Below are 18032 nucleotides of genomic sequence, written 5' to 3' on the forward strand. Positions count from 1 at the left end.
AATGACTATGAACTATTACTTGTTGTGTTACAGGATCTAGGCAGCGATATAAAAAAAGAAAAGATCTTCCTAGTATGCCAAGTTGTGCGCGTAGGTTTCATGGAACCTCACACCATCGACCGACGAAGTACAATAACATCTGCGCCCACAAACCAAGCCCAGTCCGCCATGAGGCGCCCATTCGGAGTGGCGAGCGCTGACATCACGGCGCACTTGGCCTCTGATAACAGTGATAAAGAAATACAATTGCCTTTTTACGCGTGAGTTTTGTTCTGCTATAAGTCTGTCTCTTTCACTCATACAAGAACACACGTACACGATTACTCTGATGAACGGCTGGCTGGCTGGCTGGTCTTGCTATGTCGTTATAGTATATGACTTTCATTCTCACACATACACAGACGAGCGCTCACACATGGATAAATATTTACTGTTTATTTAGACTATTATTTACGAACAATAAGAAAAACACATATTTACATATATATTTGATGCAAAATATAAATATATTAAATTAGAAACACAATATTTCAGTTGTGAAAAAGAAAACATGGACTCACTATTAAAGAAAGTGATAGCTAACAGGGAACTAAAAGACAAACACTCACAAGGGCTGTGGGTGTTCTTACAAATGGTTGAAGGTGATTTGAAACAGGTAAATAATATATAATCATTATTGTTTTAATTCTTTTTCAGTTTCGTGTGGTATCCCATAAATAGCAGGGTAGGTATTGAGCCTAGTATCAACTGAATTAGTTGTTGTGGAACACAACGCCGCGCTTTATCTTGCTAGAGCAAGTGTTTCCAAGTGAGGGTTGACAGACTCAAATAATTTTTATGAATAGTCTTGGATTAAGTTGGCGAAGTGATGTTAATACAATGAAACTCCTACTACTAAACAATTACTAGACTTACCAATTTAAATGACAAATATCTCAAATATTTTACTTATGAATGTACGTTTTTTTTAATGTTTTCAAAATATTCATAATTTCTCAATGCATAATATAACGTACATAATATTTTGTTATACATATATGTTATACTAGCGGACACGCGCAGCTTCGCTTGCTTATTTAGGGGTGAATTGTAATAAACCACGAAACATATTTTTAAGAATTAAATTGAATAGAAATATTTTTAAGAATCCAAATTTCAAATTTTATAAAAATTGGTGGTGATTTAAATATTTTTCCATACAAACTTTTAACCGCTTATTTGCACCCTTAGGGGGTGAATTCTAAAAAACTATGAAACACATGTTCAATTAAATATTTTAAAGAGTCTAAATTTCAAATTTTATAACAATCGGTGGCGTTTTAAAGATTTTTCCATACAAACTTTCAACCCCTTATTTGCACCCTTAGGGGAAGAATTCTAGAAAACGATGAAACACGTGTTCAATTAAATACTTTTAAAAATCTAAATTTCAAATCTTATAAAAATAGGTGCCGATTTAATTTTTTTTCCATACAAACTTTCAACCCCTATTTCATCCCTTTAGGGTTAAAATTTTTCAAAAACCCTTCTTAGTGGATGTCCAGATTTTTTTTTTTTTTTTTTTATTTTAAAAAACTACATCCACGGGCTCATAGTTGCCCGTGCCTTTTTTTATTTTAAGAAAGTTTTTTTTTTTTTTTAATGTGGCGTACTTAATTTTGGGACAATTTAAACTGTACTTATATCTAGAGCTTATACTAGAGGGGTTGGATGAGACCCCTACCGACATTTTTTTTTTTTTTTTTTTTTTTTTTTTTTAAATTTTAATTTTAATTATTAGAGAAATTATTAGAATAAAAATTATAATTATTAGAGTCTTTTGTATAATTATTATAGTCTTTTGTATAATTATTATGTATATAGGTGTGGAATTTTAGATTTGGCCTGGCTTATGCAGAACGCCTTCCTTAAGTTTTTGGATCAGTGTCTCTATCACCCTATCGTCTCTTTGTGACATTTCACAGGATGTCCAGATTACGAAAGTAAACTTTTGTCCAAATTCAACGTTTCTACCATCAGCGGTTACTGTGCGTGCGTCTTACCTCAGTCAGTGAGGACAAGTCCTTTTATATATATAGATTAACAAGTTACTATAACATATAAAAGGGGGTTTTGAAGTAGTGTGACTTTTAGTGGTTTTTTTATGCACAATAATTTTTGTTAAAGATCAGTATTATATTTTCTTTTTTATGTATTTAGTATTTCTCGGAGTGAGACTTTATAAAGAAAACTTGTGAGATAAAAATATAATAATAAATATCGTGATGTAATTATGTAATAAGAACTTTGAATGATAATGATTTTATTTATATCTAACAGATACGCCGTGAAAACCCGCACATGGTACTCGGTGTCCGCAACACAGTGTTTGCACGTAAAATGGGATTCCCCGAAGTGATACTACCAGGGGACGCCCGCAACGACCTGTACGTAACAGTGTGTGCCGGTTCATATTCCCGTGGCTCTGGGAAGTCGTCCGAAAGGAACATCGAGCTGGTCGCCAGGGTTGTGGACAGGATGGGAAATACAATACCGGTATGTGGTAGTTGTCTTGCCAGCTTCTCGGAGTATTCCTCATTTAGCGAAGTAGACAGAGAGTTTAGGGGTTGAGATACTCCGTTCGGTACGCATAACACAATTTAGAGACGTTGCCAGTTAAATGGTGTAGTGCAATGTCGCACTTTATTTTGTTATCGGAGCGGGGAAATGAAAATAATTAATTTCCCTGCTCTGATAACAAAGTGATGGGCAATTACAACAGAAAAGACTTATAGTAGAAGGGATAAAAAGTGAAAGGCTTAAAATGTATCTATGCTAAAATGACATTTGATTTGAGATTTGAATTCATGACCATCATTATTCATGTTTCTAATTTTGATTTTAGGGGGTAATATCTCTGGGAGCAGGTGTTCCACTAGCAAATGAATTTACATCAGTAGTGTACTACCATGAAGATAAGCCGAGATGGCAGGAGGTTTTTAAGGTATAAAATATGTTATTTTTAGTTTTATATTATATTTAAAAAATATATTTATAAAAACATTATATCATTCTGAAGAAAGTATTCGAAATTATTTTTAGGAAAGTTATAAAGATTTCTCTGATCACTAATTCATACATTTTCATCAACCCACTTTAATAGTCTTATACATACGCTTATAAATTATTTACTCTCTTTAAATTTTTCTATGTTTTCTAAATAAATATACCATTCTTTTCTAAATGTGTGTATATGAAAAATTTCCAGGTATGTCTCAACATAGAAGAGTTCAAAGAGGCACATATAGTGTTCCTCTGTAGACATCGCAGTTCAAACGAGGCTAAAGACCGCGCCGAGAAACACTTTGCTCTCTCCTATCTCCGTTTAATGCAAAAAGAGGGCACCACTACGCCGGATACTGTTCACAATTTGGCCGTTTATAAGGTTATTTTTTTTTATTATTTGTATGTGGTATTTGCGATAAAAGAAATTACATTCCAAGTATTCATTTCCCGCAAACATCTACAGCTGACTTCAGCGCGGTTAGGATGGGATTTTCATTCGATTTCCAACTAGGAAATTTTTTTTTTATATTTTCATTTTCTCGCTGTGGTAACGATGCAAAAGCGCATTATTCGTTTTTCTTTTATTATTTCTGAAATAAAATTCTAAGTGTAATATTGTTGATACGACATGATAAGACTAATAAGTTTATTTAAAAATTATACTTTTATTTAAGTTTCTTATCATTATTTTAGTATAATTTCAACCAAGGAAAGTATCGTAGAAGAACTCTTGTATGAATTATACTCGGATAATTTATCTGTTTGTAGTATAATGTCAGTGAGTGACATTGAAATACACTTTAGGGAATCTGAAAGTGATGAATATATTAGATTCATTTGCTACCAAAACAGCGAAACTGAAATGTTAAAGTACTCTTGAATTGTATGAATAATTGGCTTAAATATATTTCGTTGATATGCGTCATAAACAAGGTCGCGTTGTCAGCTATATAAAAAATCGGTACGTGTACGTAAACCGTACAACTATATTTGTTGCCCCAGATCGAGCACAAGCGCGCCAGCACCCCGTCATCGGCGGACGTGGAGGTGTCCAGCACGTGCCTGCAGCTGCCCTCGCGCCGCGACGAGCTGCCGGCGGGCTGCGAACGCGGGTTGGCGCGCGCCGCGCTGCTGCTGTTGCCGCGCGACTCGCTGTGCGTCGCCACGCGCCTATGCTCTACTAAGCTCACGCAGCGAGGTGAGGCTGCCTCTCTTACGACTATTATATACCTCTAAACTCGACAGAGAGGTAGATGATAGGTGACAGACCACAGTTGACGAATGACAGTTTCCACTTGATAATTGACATTTGATATGAATGCCTGTTTGTCCTTTAAAAAATTAAAACTATAACTGGACAATTGAACTGATATTTTACACTTCATATTTGACACAACTACCCCATTGTAGCCATTAAACTACAGCTACATTAAACTAAAGCCCAAAAAGGAGGACATAAAACTTTATAACTCCGCCAGGATTCACTGAAATATTTTTACCACTTGTAACCGCAGCTACTGTAACTTGAACTAGTATATATTTAAATTTTATAACAATAAAACGGGGATTTTATGCTTTTTCTTCAAGATTGGCAGAGTGAACCTAATGATAAGATACTCCGTTTCTTACTTTTTGCAATATTTTCGAGAACCCCGCGCTGACTTTCAGATGAAATGAGAAATTATAAATAATACTACAGTAATCATTCCAATTTATTATTTCCATTCCAATTAACAAAAAAAATCTGTTGCGCTATCCCACTTTCAACAATATCTATGTATGTATATAAGTGTATAATTAAAACATCTTCACATTTCAGAGGAAATCTTAGGCGTCCTAAAATGGAGTACGGCGTTGAACTCCCCGGGTGCGCTCCGCGGTGCCCTGACCCGCCTTCTACGAGTGCCGAACGATGAACTAGTTAAATTCCTACAGGACATTTTGGATGCACTCTTTTGTATACTTACACAGGTAGGTTAGAATTTCTTTTAAGTTTGGGATTACCGCACACAGCAAGGTAGGCAGAGGCAACCTAGTGTTAAGACACTGTTTGGCGAATTCTGGAGGAGTGTTGAGTAGCGGAACTCACTTTTGCTTCAACAGCAGAGAAAAAAAATATTAAATATTTCATTGGGGAATATGGGAACCGAACATACAACCTGTCGTACTATATAACATCTTGTGCCCCTGCAACACGACTGGCCTCTAGTAAACTTTGTACTTGCGTTAAGTTATTAATTTTTGGTGTCAGTTAAGTGCTCTAAATGTTAAAATAATAATTCGTGCCGTTGATTTCTCCATGCCACAAATAAAAACAAAAGAGCTTGGAAAACTATACCTATGAACTCTATGTGCAAATTGCGCTTTTACAAAATAAATATAACTATACTAATAACGAACTACTACCCAGGTAGAGGAAGACGAGTCCAACACAGAGCAGACCTACGCCTCGCTAGTGCTGGACAGTCTCCTGCAGGTGCTGGCGCTGGTAACCGATCACAAGTACCAGCACTTCCAGCCGGTGTTGCACGTGTACATAGAGACCAGCTTCTGTGATGCGCTGGCTTATGAGTGAGTGGAGGGATTTTTTTCTCCTAGTTCTTGAATAACTAAGAATACAACAATTCTTTCTTTTGTCTTGAACCGTTATAGTTGGATACTAAAAACACATTAAAATAAATATTTTTATATCCCATACAAGAAACGTAATTTTACAGTGGTTTTTGTAGACAAAGGTACAGAACACTTAGTGAGTGAGTGGGACTCACACTTTATTTTGCCGATTTTTATTTCATATATTTTCAGTTCTTTTTCTGCAGCACTATTCCACACTAGTGATAGAAAATATATTGAGGATTTAACGTTGCAAAATTCATAATATCACGAGAGCCATAAATACGTATTTATGTATTTACTAGTGGGCCCGGACGCGGCTACGCCCGCGAAAATATAAGCCTAAATAATTAAAATAACTTAAAAAATAATAATAAGTGGAGATTTATTATTAGAAAATATATCTGAGTAACCGAAATGAACAAACGAAAGAAGTAAAAGTAACTAAAAGAAATTCTTAATATTAGAAAAAGTACCTAAAGTTTGCCGTGCGCGCGTACTAAACATTTTTCTATATTAAATAATTAAAAATTTTTGCGAACAATATTATATAAAATCCCAAATGATTAAAATTACGATATCTAAAGTGTATAACATCGGTATAGATAACTTAACTGAGATAAATTAATTATAAGCAGCAAATAATTACATAAAAAATAATAGTAATTCGAAAATATATAAAAATTTACAAAATCATCAAAGTCGTCTGCCCGTTCGCGTCGGTCATACTATGGCGCACGTAGGCTAGGTCATTCCGAATCAATGACCATTTTAATTATTTATTAGAATGTTATACAGTAAACTATAATTTCCATCTAGATGAAATGCTAAAAGTGACTATTATATTTATTTTCATAAGGATGAATATTAAATTATAGAAATCATCTAATTTTTGTTAATGTATACAAATCTATATCGGCCAATAAGCCATGTATGCATTAAGCAAACTCACTTTGGGTGACGTTTTCTTAAAACAACAAACTTTGCAAGCCGTTGCTTAGCAACGCGTAGCGACGATTGTTATTAACATGGCGGAATAAATTGCATGTCAAATTAATTATTTTAATATATTGGTATATATCGAAAATATTACAAATATGAGAAAAAAAAAGTATCCTATGTTCATCCCGAGACCCTCAAGTATCTCTATATGAGTATTTTATCACAATTAAATTAGCGGTTTGGCCCTGATTGCGTAAAAGACAGACAGACAGAGTTACTTTCGAATTTATAATATAGGTATGGATTATTTAACATTAATATAAACCCGTCTATCCACAGAAAACTAATATCAATAATGGTGTGGGCGATCCGTTCGGCGGAACAAGGTGAAGTGGCGTCCAAACGTCTGTTACAGTGTATGAAGTGCTTGGAAAGCTTAGCGCGGGTTCTGGTCCGCTCGTGGCAATTGAGATCCGCCTTGGATGCAGATTTGGTCTATTGTCATGATTTGACGGTGAGATTATTTAAGAATTGATATATTTTAGAGATAGATTAATTAGACAAGTAATAGACAATAATAGCTTTTTTAAACTTTTTGATAGTGGTACAAAATTGTTGGGAAAGTTAATTGAAATCACTTAAAACTAAGTTAATTTTTAAATAGGGCCCTAAAAAGTACTCCTTAATAACTTAAAGATTATTTTTCATATTCCAGAATCTTCTAGAAGCCTTAGTATGGTTAATGCGTTGCGGTGACCACGCTCTAACCTGTCAGGGATCAGCGCTCAAATACCTACCTCATGCCATACCGCATTTAATTAAAATATATCCGGACACGCAGCTTAGGTGAGCGTTCTGTGTATATTAACATCCTTTAAAATATTATTCTAAAATAATGATAAATATTTATTTTTCTTCTGAATATCAATGACATGTTAGAGAATTCTAACACTAACACATGTTACAGTGAATATACAGTGTGGGCCCTCGAGGCTCTCCCCCTTGGGCGGCTCTCCAACCAGCGTCTACACGCGCTCCTAGAGCTAGTGCGAGGCCCCCTCGGAGCGTCCGCGGGGCCCCGTGCAAACTTGTTACCCCACTTGGCTTCCACTCTAAGGGCCCTTTTAAGGGCCCCGGCTGAGGTAAATATTAGTTTTGAATTTATTTGCATTATTGAATTCTGTATTTAAACGTGGCTGTTTTTATAATTGATTTTTGTACTATAATTGATTAAAATATATGTAAGTGATATGTATACCACATAAAATTTGTTGAAATTTTTTTTTTAGAAATTTATCTATGATTTTTTTTACTAAATATTTTTAAGGTTTTTTTTAATGTGTTTAATGTATTAAATTATTTAGAAAAATTATTGAAAGCCTCATTTAAATACTGAATGAAAAATGATATTGTATTTAAAATGATATATTTATTAATTTATCTTACTTAAACATAAAATAAATTATAAGTTTGAAGATATTCAGGATATAAAATTGTTGGAGTTTTAAAGGTTAATTTTTTTTCGTTTCAAAAGAAGCATATAATTTTAAACTTTTACACTATAGTCATTTGGTACATTAAAATTAAATTTTCAATTTTTTTTAATAAAAATTAGACTAAATGGGTATATGTGTTTATTTAATAAATAGGTAAAAACTGGGTTATAAAAAGAATTTTGTCTATGTGTTCATGGGATAAGGAGGAATAACATATATACATAATTATTTATTACATAAAATATTTTGATGTCCAATTGTCACACATAAACTACGATTAAATAAAAAAATCATATTATCATTACATATCAAATATATTATTTAACTTTTTTTCCATAAACTAGCATAGACTTTTGGTTTTTATTTTACTTTTTTTTGCGAATTAAGTCAGTTTAAATTTAGTATTGCAATTACGAGTTTGTTACTTTTTTGTGTATATTTGATAAGTATTTTTTTTTTCTGAAAGAGTTGACATATTTTTTTTAATATTTATGTAATATGTGTCTTTGATGTTATTAATTGAGCAGTTCAGTATCTAACTAATGGAGCACTTAATAATTAAAGCACCCATCACTTATTTTACTCAGAAATGCGTATTATTGTTGTTATTCAGAAAGATTATATACGATTGATTATATATAATCAACAAGATTATATAAACCAACTAAAATAAATGAGAGTAAGTAAGTTAGATAATTTTAAATCGCCTGCCGTTATATACAATGAACACCTTATATTGTAACATAAATAAAGAAATCAACATGTCTATGATAGTTTAACCTAAATTAAATAAAAACACTAGATCTCACATGCGGTATGTAACATTTAATAAGAAAAAGTAATAGTGTCCGTCTGTACACCTGTGATGGTATGTATGCAAGGCACTTACATAATAGAGTTTAGATTGAGATTTATATGGAAATGTGTACTGTTTAGGAGTATTTTTGGAATTTTTAAATGTCAATTTTATTGTAAATGTCCGTTGTGTTTGTAAAGTGAGTATTTAATATAAAATTATTACATTACATCATTTCAATTATATTTACATACTTTGTAGTAAATTTTGATAAAGTGACAAAAAAATATCTTAATATATTTGAATTTGTTGAAAAATGTGTTACCGTTTTATAAAACGAAAATAATAAATAAATAAATGATATGAAACCTCTATTAAAATATTTCACAATAGATTTTTGCTTTAAAGGTAAAAAAAACATTTTATTTTTTAAAACTGACACAGGTACCGATTCTTGAATACTAAAAAGTATATAACTTTATTTTACACTGCATACAAATCTCAACCCAATCTCTATACTAAATAAGATCCATAGTCGGCTGTCCACGTTCACACTACGGAGGTAAGACACGCTTTGCATGAGCATGGATCACTTTACCGTGTGCTGTGTATATTGATTTAGTGTAAGTCCAAATTTATAAAAAAATGTCTAGATTTCATTGTTTAATATTAGCAATCATCATCACTTGCTGGTCTACAGAAATATTGCCCGTTAATTATTAATATCTGTTGTTTGATTTTTGTTATGCATAAGTGTAAGAAAAAACTTTTCACGTGGGAGTAATTTTTTTACTACATTCGTCAGTCACTTAATCGTAATTTTTTATCGTTTACAAGTGGAAATCGAACCCACATTACTGTCGCACGCCCCTGTGGAACGACTGACCTTAATGCAGTGTTTTAATAAAATGTTGCCTAGATAATATATTTTTTCACCACTTTAGTTCTAGAGGTTTATATTGATTATAATTTTGGACTTATGTGTTTCTAATTGTTTAATCAGATTATTTAAAAAATTAAAACAATGTGAAATACTGCTAAGTGTTGCCATCGTATAATAATATTCTGATTTTTCAATACTTAAACATAATAAACTAAAAAAGGCAAGTCTAATAATATATTTTTGTGGATATTTGTTACTTTCGCTTTTTTTTTTAAATCATCGATTACGGTAAGATTGTTTTTTTTTAAATGTTCACCTAATATACACTATTGTAAGCTTTGCATGAAACTAACTAAAACTACGCTAAATGTATTAAATGTTATAATTTGTTTTAACTAGATAATTTAAAGATGTTCAGTTCTTGAAGTTGTGTAGAAATAAAAATATAGTTTTACTGTTTTTTTCACTAGAAACTTTGTGAATTTAAAAAATATTATTTTTTAAAATATATGTATATATAAAAAATATAATAGCGTAAAAGATTAATGTGTTTAAAATGTATCATTGATATTTTAATACTGAAAGTGAAAAGAAACAAAAGAAATTAGAACTGCCCTTCCTTTCCTTCCCATAATATTAAAAAAAAACAAATATTCTTTTATTTCTCCACAACTTTCTTTTTTTGTAAATGTTATCACGTCTTTTCTTAAAATCGTGTAAGCAAAGCACAGGCATCGTGAAGTATGCACACAAAATGACCTAACTGTCTTTCGTACACATTTTTAAATTTTTGTTGTAATTTTATTTTATATATTTTTCTATTATATATTCTTATGCACTTCTATCGCCTTCTCATGTAACATTTAATTCGATTATTAAAAAAAAATTCTTTCTTTCTTTAAATGGCAACATGCTAAGTTTCTGTTCTGTTAGTTTAAGCAAATATGAATGCTGATATTGAGTGGAATAATTGCCTAAAGATTTTTTATAGAAAATAGACATTAGGCATTAGAATCTTTCTTTGATTGATTCTTTCACAGACTATTCAAACATACTATTGTATGTTACGCTGAATTTAGATACTCAACGATTATTTTATATATATAACTTTTAAGGAGAAAACAGAGACAACTTGATATCAAAAAAGATACTTAAAAAAAAGTAATTTGACTCTTCTGGCATCTATTCTTGTTATTTTTTACCATTTCTTAAGCTCTGTCATTAATTTCATAAGAATCAATATAATACTTCAAAATAATACTTTAAAAAATGTTGTTCAATATACTTTATTTTTATTATTATTCAATGTTAGTTGAGTTTAGTGTTGTTTTGTATGTTACATGGTGAGCTTTGACTTATATATTCTTTATACACTTGTTTTTGTGTGTGTGCATGAAATTTCACGTGAAAATCTATTGAATTTTTAGCGGCTTAGAATTTTACTTACAGTCTTATTATTTTTGAGGAAGTCGTTTTTGTTAATATTTTCCCTTGAATAACTCACATTTTAAAACTCAAAGTTACATTTTAACTTAAAGTTTACTTTTTTTTAATATATTTTAATTATATTAAATGTCCCATCGCTATTTAGAAAATAAAAACGAGAGACGAGGAAAAGGGGGAAGAGGGATCTTTGGGGATTTTTTGTGTGATGTCAATTTAACATGTTTTTTGTGTGAGTGTCCGTGTTTGTGTGTTGTCACTTTTACTAACTTTTATATTTGGTTTTAAAATTATCACATATATATCATTGTACATTCTCACTAAAATTACACATAAGTATACACAATACATTTATATATTACACAAATTACACAATAGTTGAGATAAAATACAATAACATGATAAATGATGTCTATAAAACATATAAATTTGAATTTATTTTATTATATTCTTGGTAAATCAATTTTATCTTAAATTATGATAACTCCTTATGTTTATATATTTAATATAAGTTTGATTAAGAGCAAAAAAGTAAAGTAAAATTATAAGAGTTTTGATGGCGTGAAACTAAATTTTATTTAATATGACTTGACATAACATTATTTTTTTTAACTTTTTTTTTCTTAAAAAAAAATAACTAGCTTTCGATGTCGTTCAATTGTGTGCAAACTTAGGATGTGTAGCATGTAGCGTTATTGAGATTTTATATCTCATTATATATAACTCAGTATGAACTAACATGTTTTTTTTCTTATGTTTTTGTTTTTTTTAGCAATATTAATTGTTTATGAATGTATTCTTCAATTTTCAAACTTGATAGTTTGTACTTTTTTTTTATTTAATACATTTGGTGTAAGCTTGTAATGATTACGAAGGTTACACAATTAATATTTTTGTGTAGTCTTCTATTAAGCTAACATTGCCGCTTGCAAACGCTGTTCTTAATATACTGGTTGGTTTTTAGTGTTTTCTTTTTTAATATACGTACGTGTGATTTTCGAGTTGAATTGTGTAATCAAAAAATTATTTACAGTAAACTTATGTAGTAAACTTATTTTATACATATATATATATTTTAAATGTTTTTATAAATAGAAATGCTAGTGAAATAAAATAAACATTGAGTGAATACTAAAATACTGAAAATCATATTTTGAAGTAAGAAACGACTCATTCATTTATTTTGTTTAAATTATACTGTATTAATACTGTAAATGTTTTGTTCTTGTTTATTTACCCACCAGCTTCATAGTACTTTTAAAAGATATATCGTTTAAAAGGTCATATATAAACATTCCTTTTTACAGCTTACAATTAATTTAGTTACTTTAGTTATTTACTTAATAATAATCTGTCGTAAAAATGTTATGACAATAAATTCGTAATAAGTTTTTATGTGCGTAACTTCTGATTAAAATAAAATTATTTTACCTTCTATACAGTCAGCTAGTGATGGGCTTGATAGGTTTATCGGTATAATTTTGATTGGGATAAATTAATGTACTCTCGATTATTTCGCGTTTAATAATAAAAATATACATAATAGCGATTTTTTTTTTAATTAAATGAATTTATAAATTTTCGTCGTGAATCACACGTCCGTCGATTACACTTTGTCTTTGTCAAACCGACCCCAGTATATGAGGCATAAGTCCGCGTCGCTATCGTCAGTGTGTCGTAGCTGGAGCAGCGCTCGCGCTCGGCGGGCAAGGCGGCGCGGCTGCTCGGCGCCAGCGCCTGTCTGCCGGACACCACGCATCTGCAACACGTTGTACGTATATAGTGTTTGTGTACGGTCGCTTGGACTGTGACATATAGATTGATAGGTTGATGGATTGAAGAGGTATGACCTTAAATTAGAATACGTTTTCTTACTTTATTATTTTTTAATAAACGATAACTTTATAATATAAATACAGCCGATTAGACTTGAGCATTTTTTGTTCGAATTTTTCAATTTTCAATTGACAGTCGTTTAAGTCGTCCATTTGACTCACAACTTTTGTGACCTATGATTGTGAATGACTCCCTGAAATATTATATTGTTAACTAATATACAATATTAACTACTAACTGATCCTTGCAGAGACTTCGATTTAAGTAAGTAACGGTCTTCTTTACCCTCAACTGAGAATACTACGGGTAGGAAGACAATATGATTTCTAAATACTCTAACATATAATAATAAGTATTATAAAATGTTTATTATTAATTAAAATATTGTTTTAAACAAATATATATGAAATATATAAATAATTTTCCTTATGTGGTTCACTGCAGCCATATAGAAGTGGATGTGAAGGTTAGTTTTGTGTGTATACTGTATACATAAAATATAGCACTTATTCGTCCCAATTGTAGAACATAGACTTTTCTGGTATGTGTAAAAACTTAGTCCATATTTACCATGAAAATTTAGTTTATATGTAAAAATTTTCTAATTAAAAGAATTCTAGTATTTTTTTCTAGAAATGTTGTTTTTGTTCTATGATTGAGACGAGTTTTTAACGCTAGCTCCTCTATCAACTGAATAATCACTGAGTACGGTACGATACTACAACGCGGTCAACGAGTCGTGGCTGCCGTCTTCTGAGATGTCTGTACAGATTTGAATTTAGGATATTTTCTTACTTTGTTTTCTTTCCGGGTGTACAAGGCGAAAAAGTGTAGAAAATCTTAATTCAAGGCGGCTACGACACATCGGCCGTACTATACTTTCTATTGTACTAAAATTGCTAAATAAACTTTTAAATTTAGGTGGAACTATGCGTAGAAGCGTTGGGGGAAGTCGTATCCCTCTTAGCTCGGGATGACGTAGGTCCAGTAGAGGCGGATAGAGGGGAGTTTGCACGAGCACTCCTACCCACTGTACTGAGGATAGCCGCGACTATGATGCGGGATAGGAATAAAGAGGAGGTGATACCTAATGAAGATCCTATATTGGTAAATGTTTTGTATTTTGTAGAGTGTTAGTTTGGAGCTACAAGGTGTACCAGTTCAGTTGCCTTTATATATTCAATACTTAAAGCTATTTTTTGAGAATTTATAACTATATTTTTTAAGATTATATCTCATATTTTTATTTCTGATTTGCTTTAGATGTTATTATACTTGATATTTTTTTAAATAAAATGATTACTGTTGTAATTCAATCAAAGTTAAGTTTTGATAAATGGAATTTTCATAAGTGTATGTATTTACGATAGAAATAAATGGTGGTTAATAAGGATATTAATTTAAATCCTGACATTTGTAGTGTCGTGATAAGATCGCTGAATTCTGAGTCGAGCAGCGCGAACACAATCTATAGCGAAGTCACGACGTCCCAAACTTCTCTTATTAGATTTTGACTTAGACTTTGATGTTGATTCATCATTTTGTTAAATTCTACCTACTTTCACTTGTCCCATAGCGGAAGCTTATCTACTTCCTACCAAACATAATAAAATGTCTCCATGTTGGTGACAAATGGATTTGAATTTAGGATATTGCCTTCGTGGATTGTTTGATTTTGTCTTTGTCACATTTATACTGACTTGTATTTTAACATACTTTACAACATTTTAATTCAAATATATCATGAATACTAAATGTGACTTATTTGTTCCTCAGCGAAAGCTAATCTGCGTGCTCCTAGACATGGTGCGTCAAATGTCTCCAGACCAGTATTCGGTGGTGATGAGGTCCTTAGACTCGGAGTCAGGTAGAGCCACCACTCTGGTAACAGACGCGCTGGCGCTAACGGCGGCGCTGCTGCAGCGCCCCGTGTTTAGGGCGGACTGGGCGGACATGATACACTTGCAGCATTATGTTATGTTGCATGCTTTGAGGTTACTTATTAAAAGTTTTTTTTTTATTACAAAGTAAAACACAAAAATTACAATTTAAGATTCATTATTTTCATGTCCCCGCATGAGTGAGGCAAAGTGTGACGTTTAGTCTCTTATATTAGGATGGAGAGTGCAAAACCGATTGTTGTAATCCTGGGTCCCATCTGCCCGCTTTATATGGACAATGACATGTGTAAGCTTCGAGTGATGGACTCCATTGCTAGAATAATTATATATTTTGTCCTGAAAAAAAAAATCTGGGAACTTAGTATTAAGATACTTCCATTCCCCAACAGTAACAATTAATACATATTATAACTGACGATTTGGATCCGCTCCTCCAAACCCGCAGAATTTAACAAACCCCGTCACCCAAGTTTCAAAGTTTTTATGAAATTTAACAGGTTACTAGCAACAACACTACGTGAGAACCTATCAACAATAGACGAAACTGACTCTCTTATGATAGAATGGTTTACGACGCTAGGCGCGGTGGCCTCCTCCCCCGCCATACAGTTAGAGAATCTTTCCACAACGCGGCGACAGAGGGCTACAGTTTTGTATGGGGATATTAGGAGGAAAGCTGCGGTATTGATGGCCGATATGTGGTTCGGTTTGGGTAGGTTATATTTAGCTTTTTCAGTTATTGAATGTTGGTTGAAGATGTTTTATTAGAGTCAATACGAAATACGTGAACCAGGGAAATGTTGCAAAATTATTTCGTGAATCATCATGAAAAAGGAAATAGTGGTTATTTAAATTTAATTTGTGGAAATAGTTATTATTTTTTAAGGTAGAATAGGCAATTTACTTTTAAGTAAAGTTAAATGTGTATAATATTTAAAAAACTTTCAAAATATAACTTTTTCACGACATCATTTAATTTAATTTAAATACTGTCATTAACTAATCTTCTTTTTAGGTTTTTATGTAATTGAAATTAAAAATTAAATAGAGACCGCTGATATGCAACAGACGTGATGGTTATGAGTTCAATTCCCACTCGTGGGAATGAATTATTTTGTTTTTCTTCCTCTTACTAACTTTGATATTGAGTGCTATTTAACATACAAATTGGGTGGTGTGTGTGGGGTGAAGAGTGTCTTAACACTAAGTTAAATTTAATTTTCAGAGGATCACAAGCGTTTTTTCATACCACATTTGGTGGGCACTTTCTTAGAAGTTAGTTTCCTTCGAGACGATGAAGTCAGAAATACTACAATACCGCTGTTCTTTGATATGATGCAAACGGAGTACAAATATACGGCTGAAAATGGCGAGTATTTTGACATTTTTTAACATAATTAATGTGATATTCCAATTCCAATTTTGGGATATTCCATCCCTAGCTTATTAGTGGTAGTGAGTTTTAGTACTAGTTTAGTATTAGTTTAATAAACATTTAAACTAAATTCAAACCCCACAGGCGAGGGCAACCTCAGAACATTCGAGAACGAATTAATAGATAAGTTAGATGTCTTAGCGGAAGCGGGACAAGGAGATGCGGCGTGGCGGGCGCGCTTTGTATCATTATGTGGGGCTCTATGCGCCGCTTCCATTGCTGGGGTCACAGGTTCACAGACAGGGTCCCAAATGTCTTCACTGAGTGATGGGGTCGCGAATCAAGAAAACGCTTTTTCATCTACTGGGGTCATAAATTCAAGCCCAGAAAAGGATTCAAATTCAACTAGTGCTTTAAGAGAAGATGCCACCAGTTTATTAAGAGATGGAATCACTGGTTTAAACCAAGAAAATAATCTTTCTATTACGGGATCGCAAAATTCAGGATCAAGGGGAACAAATTCATGGGGAACAGGTTCAAATCCGGTTTCTTTAAGAGAAGCAGGAACAGCCCTAGTGGCAGCCGCAGCTAGGCAGTTAGATGCTCTGTTACAGTATAGAGCGGCTCAACCGCATCACAGGATTTATTTGATACCCGGAGTATTGAACTTTTATGATGAGATTGAAAGGCCTCATATGTATATACGGTAGGTTTATATGTTTTATTTCTTTTTTTTTTAGGTTCACACTTTTTGGATAGGCAGAGGGAATGTAGTGTTCCCTATGCACAACCTAATTGTCGAGGTACTGCATGTTGAGTGGTGGAAAAAGAGACAGAACATTAAAAAAAAGTAGTTTCCTCGAACAAGAATCAAACCCTTACAAGAAGCTGATCCATTCATACTAGCGAATTAGTATAATGCGTTTCTCTGTGGCAGAAATTATAACAATGAATAATGGTATAAAAATGGCATGACAAACAAGCAGACGAATAACAAAACGACCTTAATAACGGTTCTATATCATGATGTATCTCGCACACAGCAGGCTAGGTAGAGAGAACCTGGAAACGTGTAAGACACGTGTAGGGAAAAAACGGACAAGAAAAAGTGTAAGACACTCCGTTTCCAGGTTCTGTGAAACACTTCAGTTCCATGCTGTCCGCCAATTTTTTTAAGACATTGGGTGTTAAGTGGGGTAATTCAACGTCGCGCGTTTGTCGCGTTACCAGAGCAAGCCAATAAAAAAATTATTTCCCCGAGTGGGAGTTAAGTTCGAGTGGTCCTGTGCCGCGACGGCCATAATAGCCAATAATGATCTGTTGACAGCTACGTGCACCGGCTGGCCGCCATGCACAGCGGCGCGCAGCACTGGGCGGAGGCGGCGCTGACCCTGCAATTGCACGCCAAGCTGTTGCAATGGAGCGCCGCGCCGCTGCCGCCGCGCCTGCGACACCCCGACCTCCGGGGCCTGGAGCACCACACTCATATCGAGCTGAAGGTTGGTTTGATGGCTTTGGAGTTGTGGACGGACAGACAAACACAAAAACCTACCTCTGGGTGGCCTCTATCTTGGCTCCAGTCTTCTGGTCTTGGTAGTCAACGCCGCGCTTTTCAGGTCAAGGAAATAAAAACATCAAATCATTTCCTCGAGTAAGAATCGAAGCCACAACCTGTCACGATTACACTCGCATAATGATGCCT

At 33.0% G+C, this 18032-nt stretch overlaps 1 protein-coding gene across 3 annotated transcripts in view; it reads left to right on the forward strand.

Annotated features, from left to right (window-relative positions):
* mbc (dedicator of cytokinesis protein myoblast city) overlaps positions 1–18032 on the forward strand; it is a 48651-nt gene that overhangs the window by 20904 nt on the left and 9715 nt on the right. For 2 of the 3 annotated variants that reach the window (XM_085202602.1, XM_085202603.1), the window contains exons 7-24: positions 34–260; positions 535–655; positions 2320–2535; positions 2885–2983; positions 3248–3424; positions 4048–4243; positions 4865–5016; positions 5456–5616; positions 6940–7114; positions 7316–7446; positions 7568–7742; positions 12900–12989; positions 13976–14161; positions 14831–15048; positions 15453–15667; positions 16181–16324; positions 16475–17036; positions 17658–17829. In XM_085202602.1, the coding sequence (XP_085058728.1) occupies positions 34–260; positions 535–655; positions 2320–2535; positions 2885–2983; positions 3248–3424; positions 4048–4243; positions 4865–5016; positions 5456–5616; positions 6940–7114; positions 7316–7446; positions 7568–7742; positions 12900–12989; positions 13976–14161; positions 14831–15048; positions 15453–15667; positions 16181–16324; positions 16475–17036; positions 17658–17829 (3417 nt within the window). The remainder of the gene's footprint in view (positions 1–33; positions 261–534; positions 656–2319; positions 2536–2884; positions 2984–3247; positions 3425–4047; positions 4244–4864; positions 5017–5455; positions 5617–6939; positions 7115–7315; positions 7447–7567; positions 7743–12899; positions 12990–13975; positions 14162–14830; positions 15049–15452; positions 15668–16180; positions 16325–16474; positions 17037–17657; positions 17830–18032) is intronic. The other variant, XM_085202604.1, reaches the window with a different exon arrangement.

This window comes from Heliconius melpomene, chromosome 19 (assembly GCF_056956725.1).
Source record: "Heliconius melpomene rosina isolate 202511_hmr_F chromosome 19, ASM5695672v1, whole genome shotgun sequence".
Lineage (NCBI taxonomy): Eukaryota > Metazoa > Arthropoda > Insecta > Lepidoptera > Nymphalidae > Heliconius > Heliconius melpomene.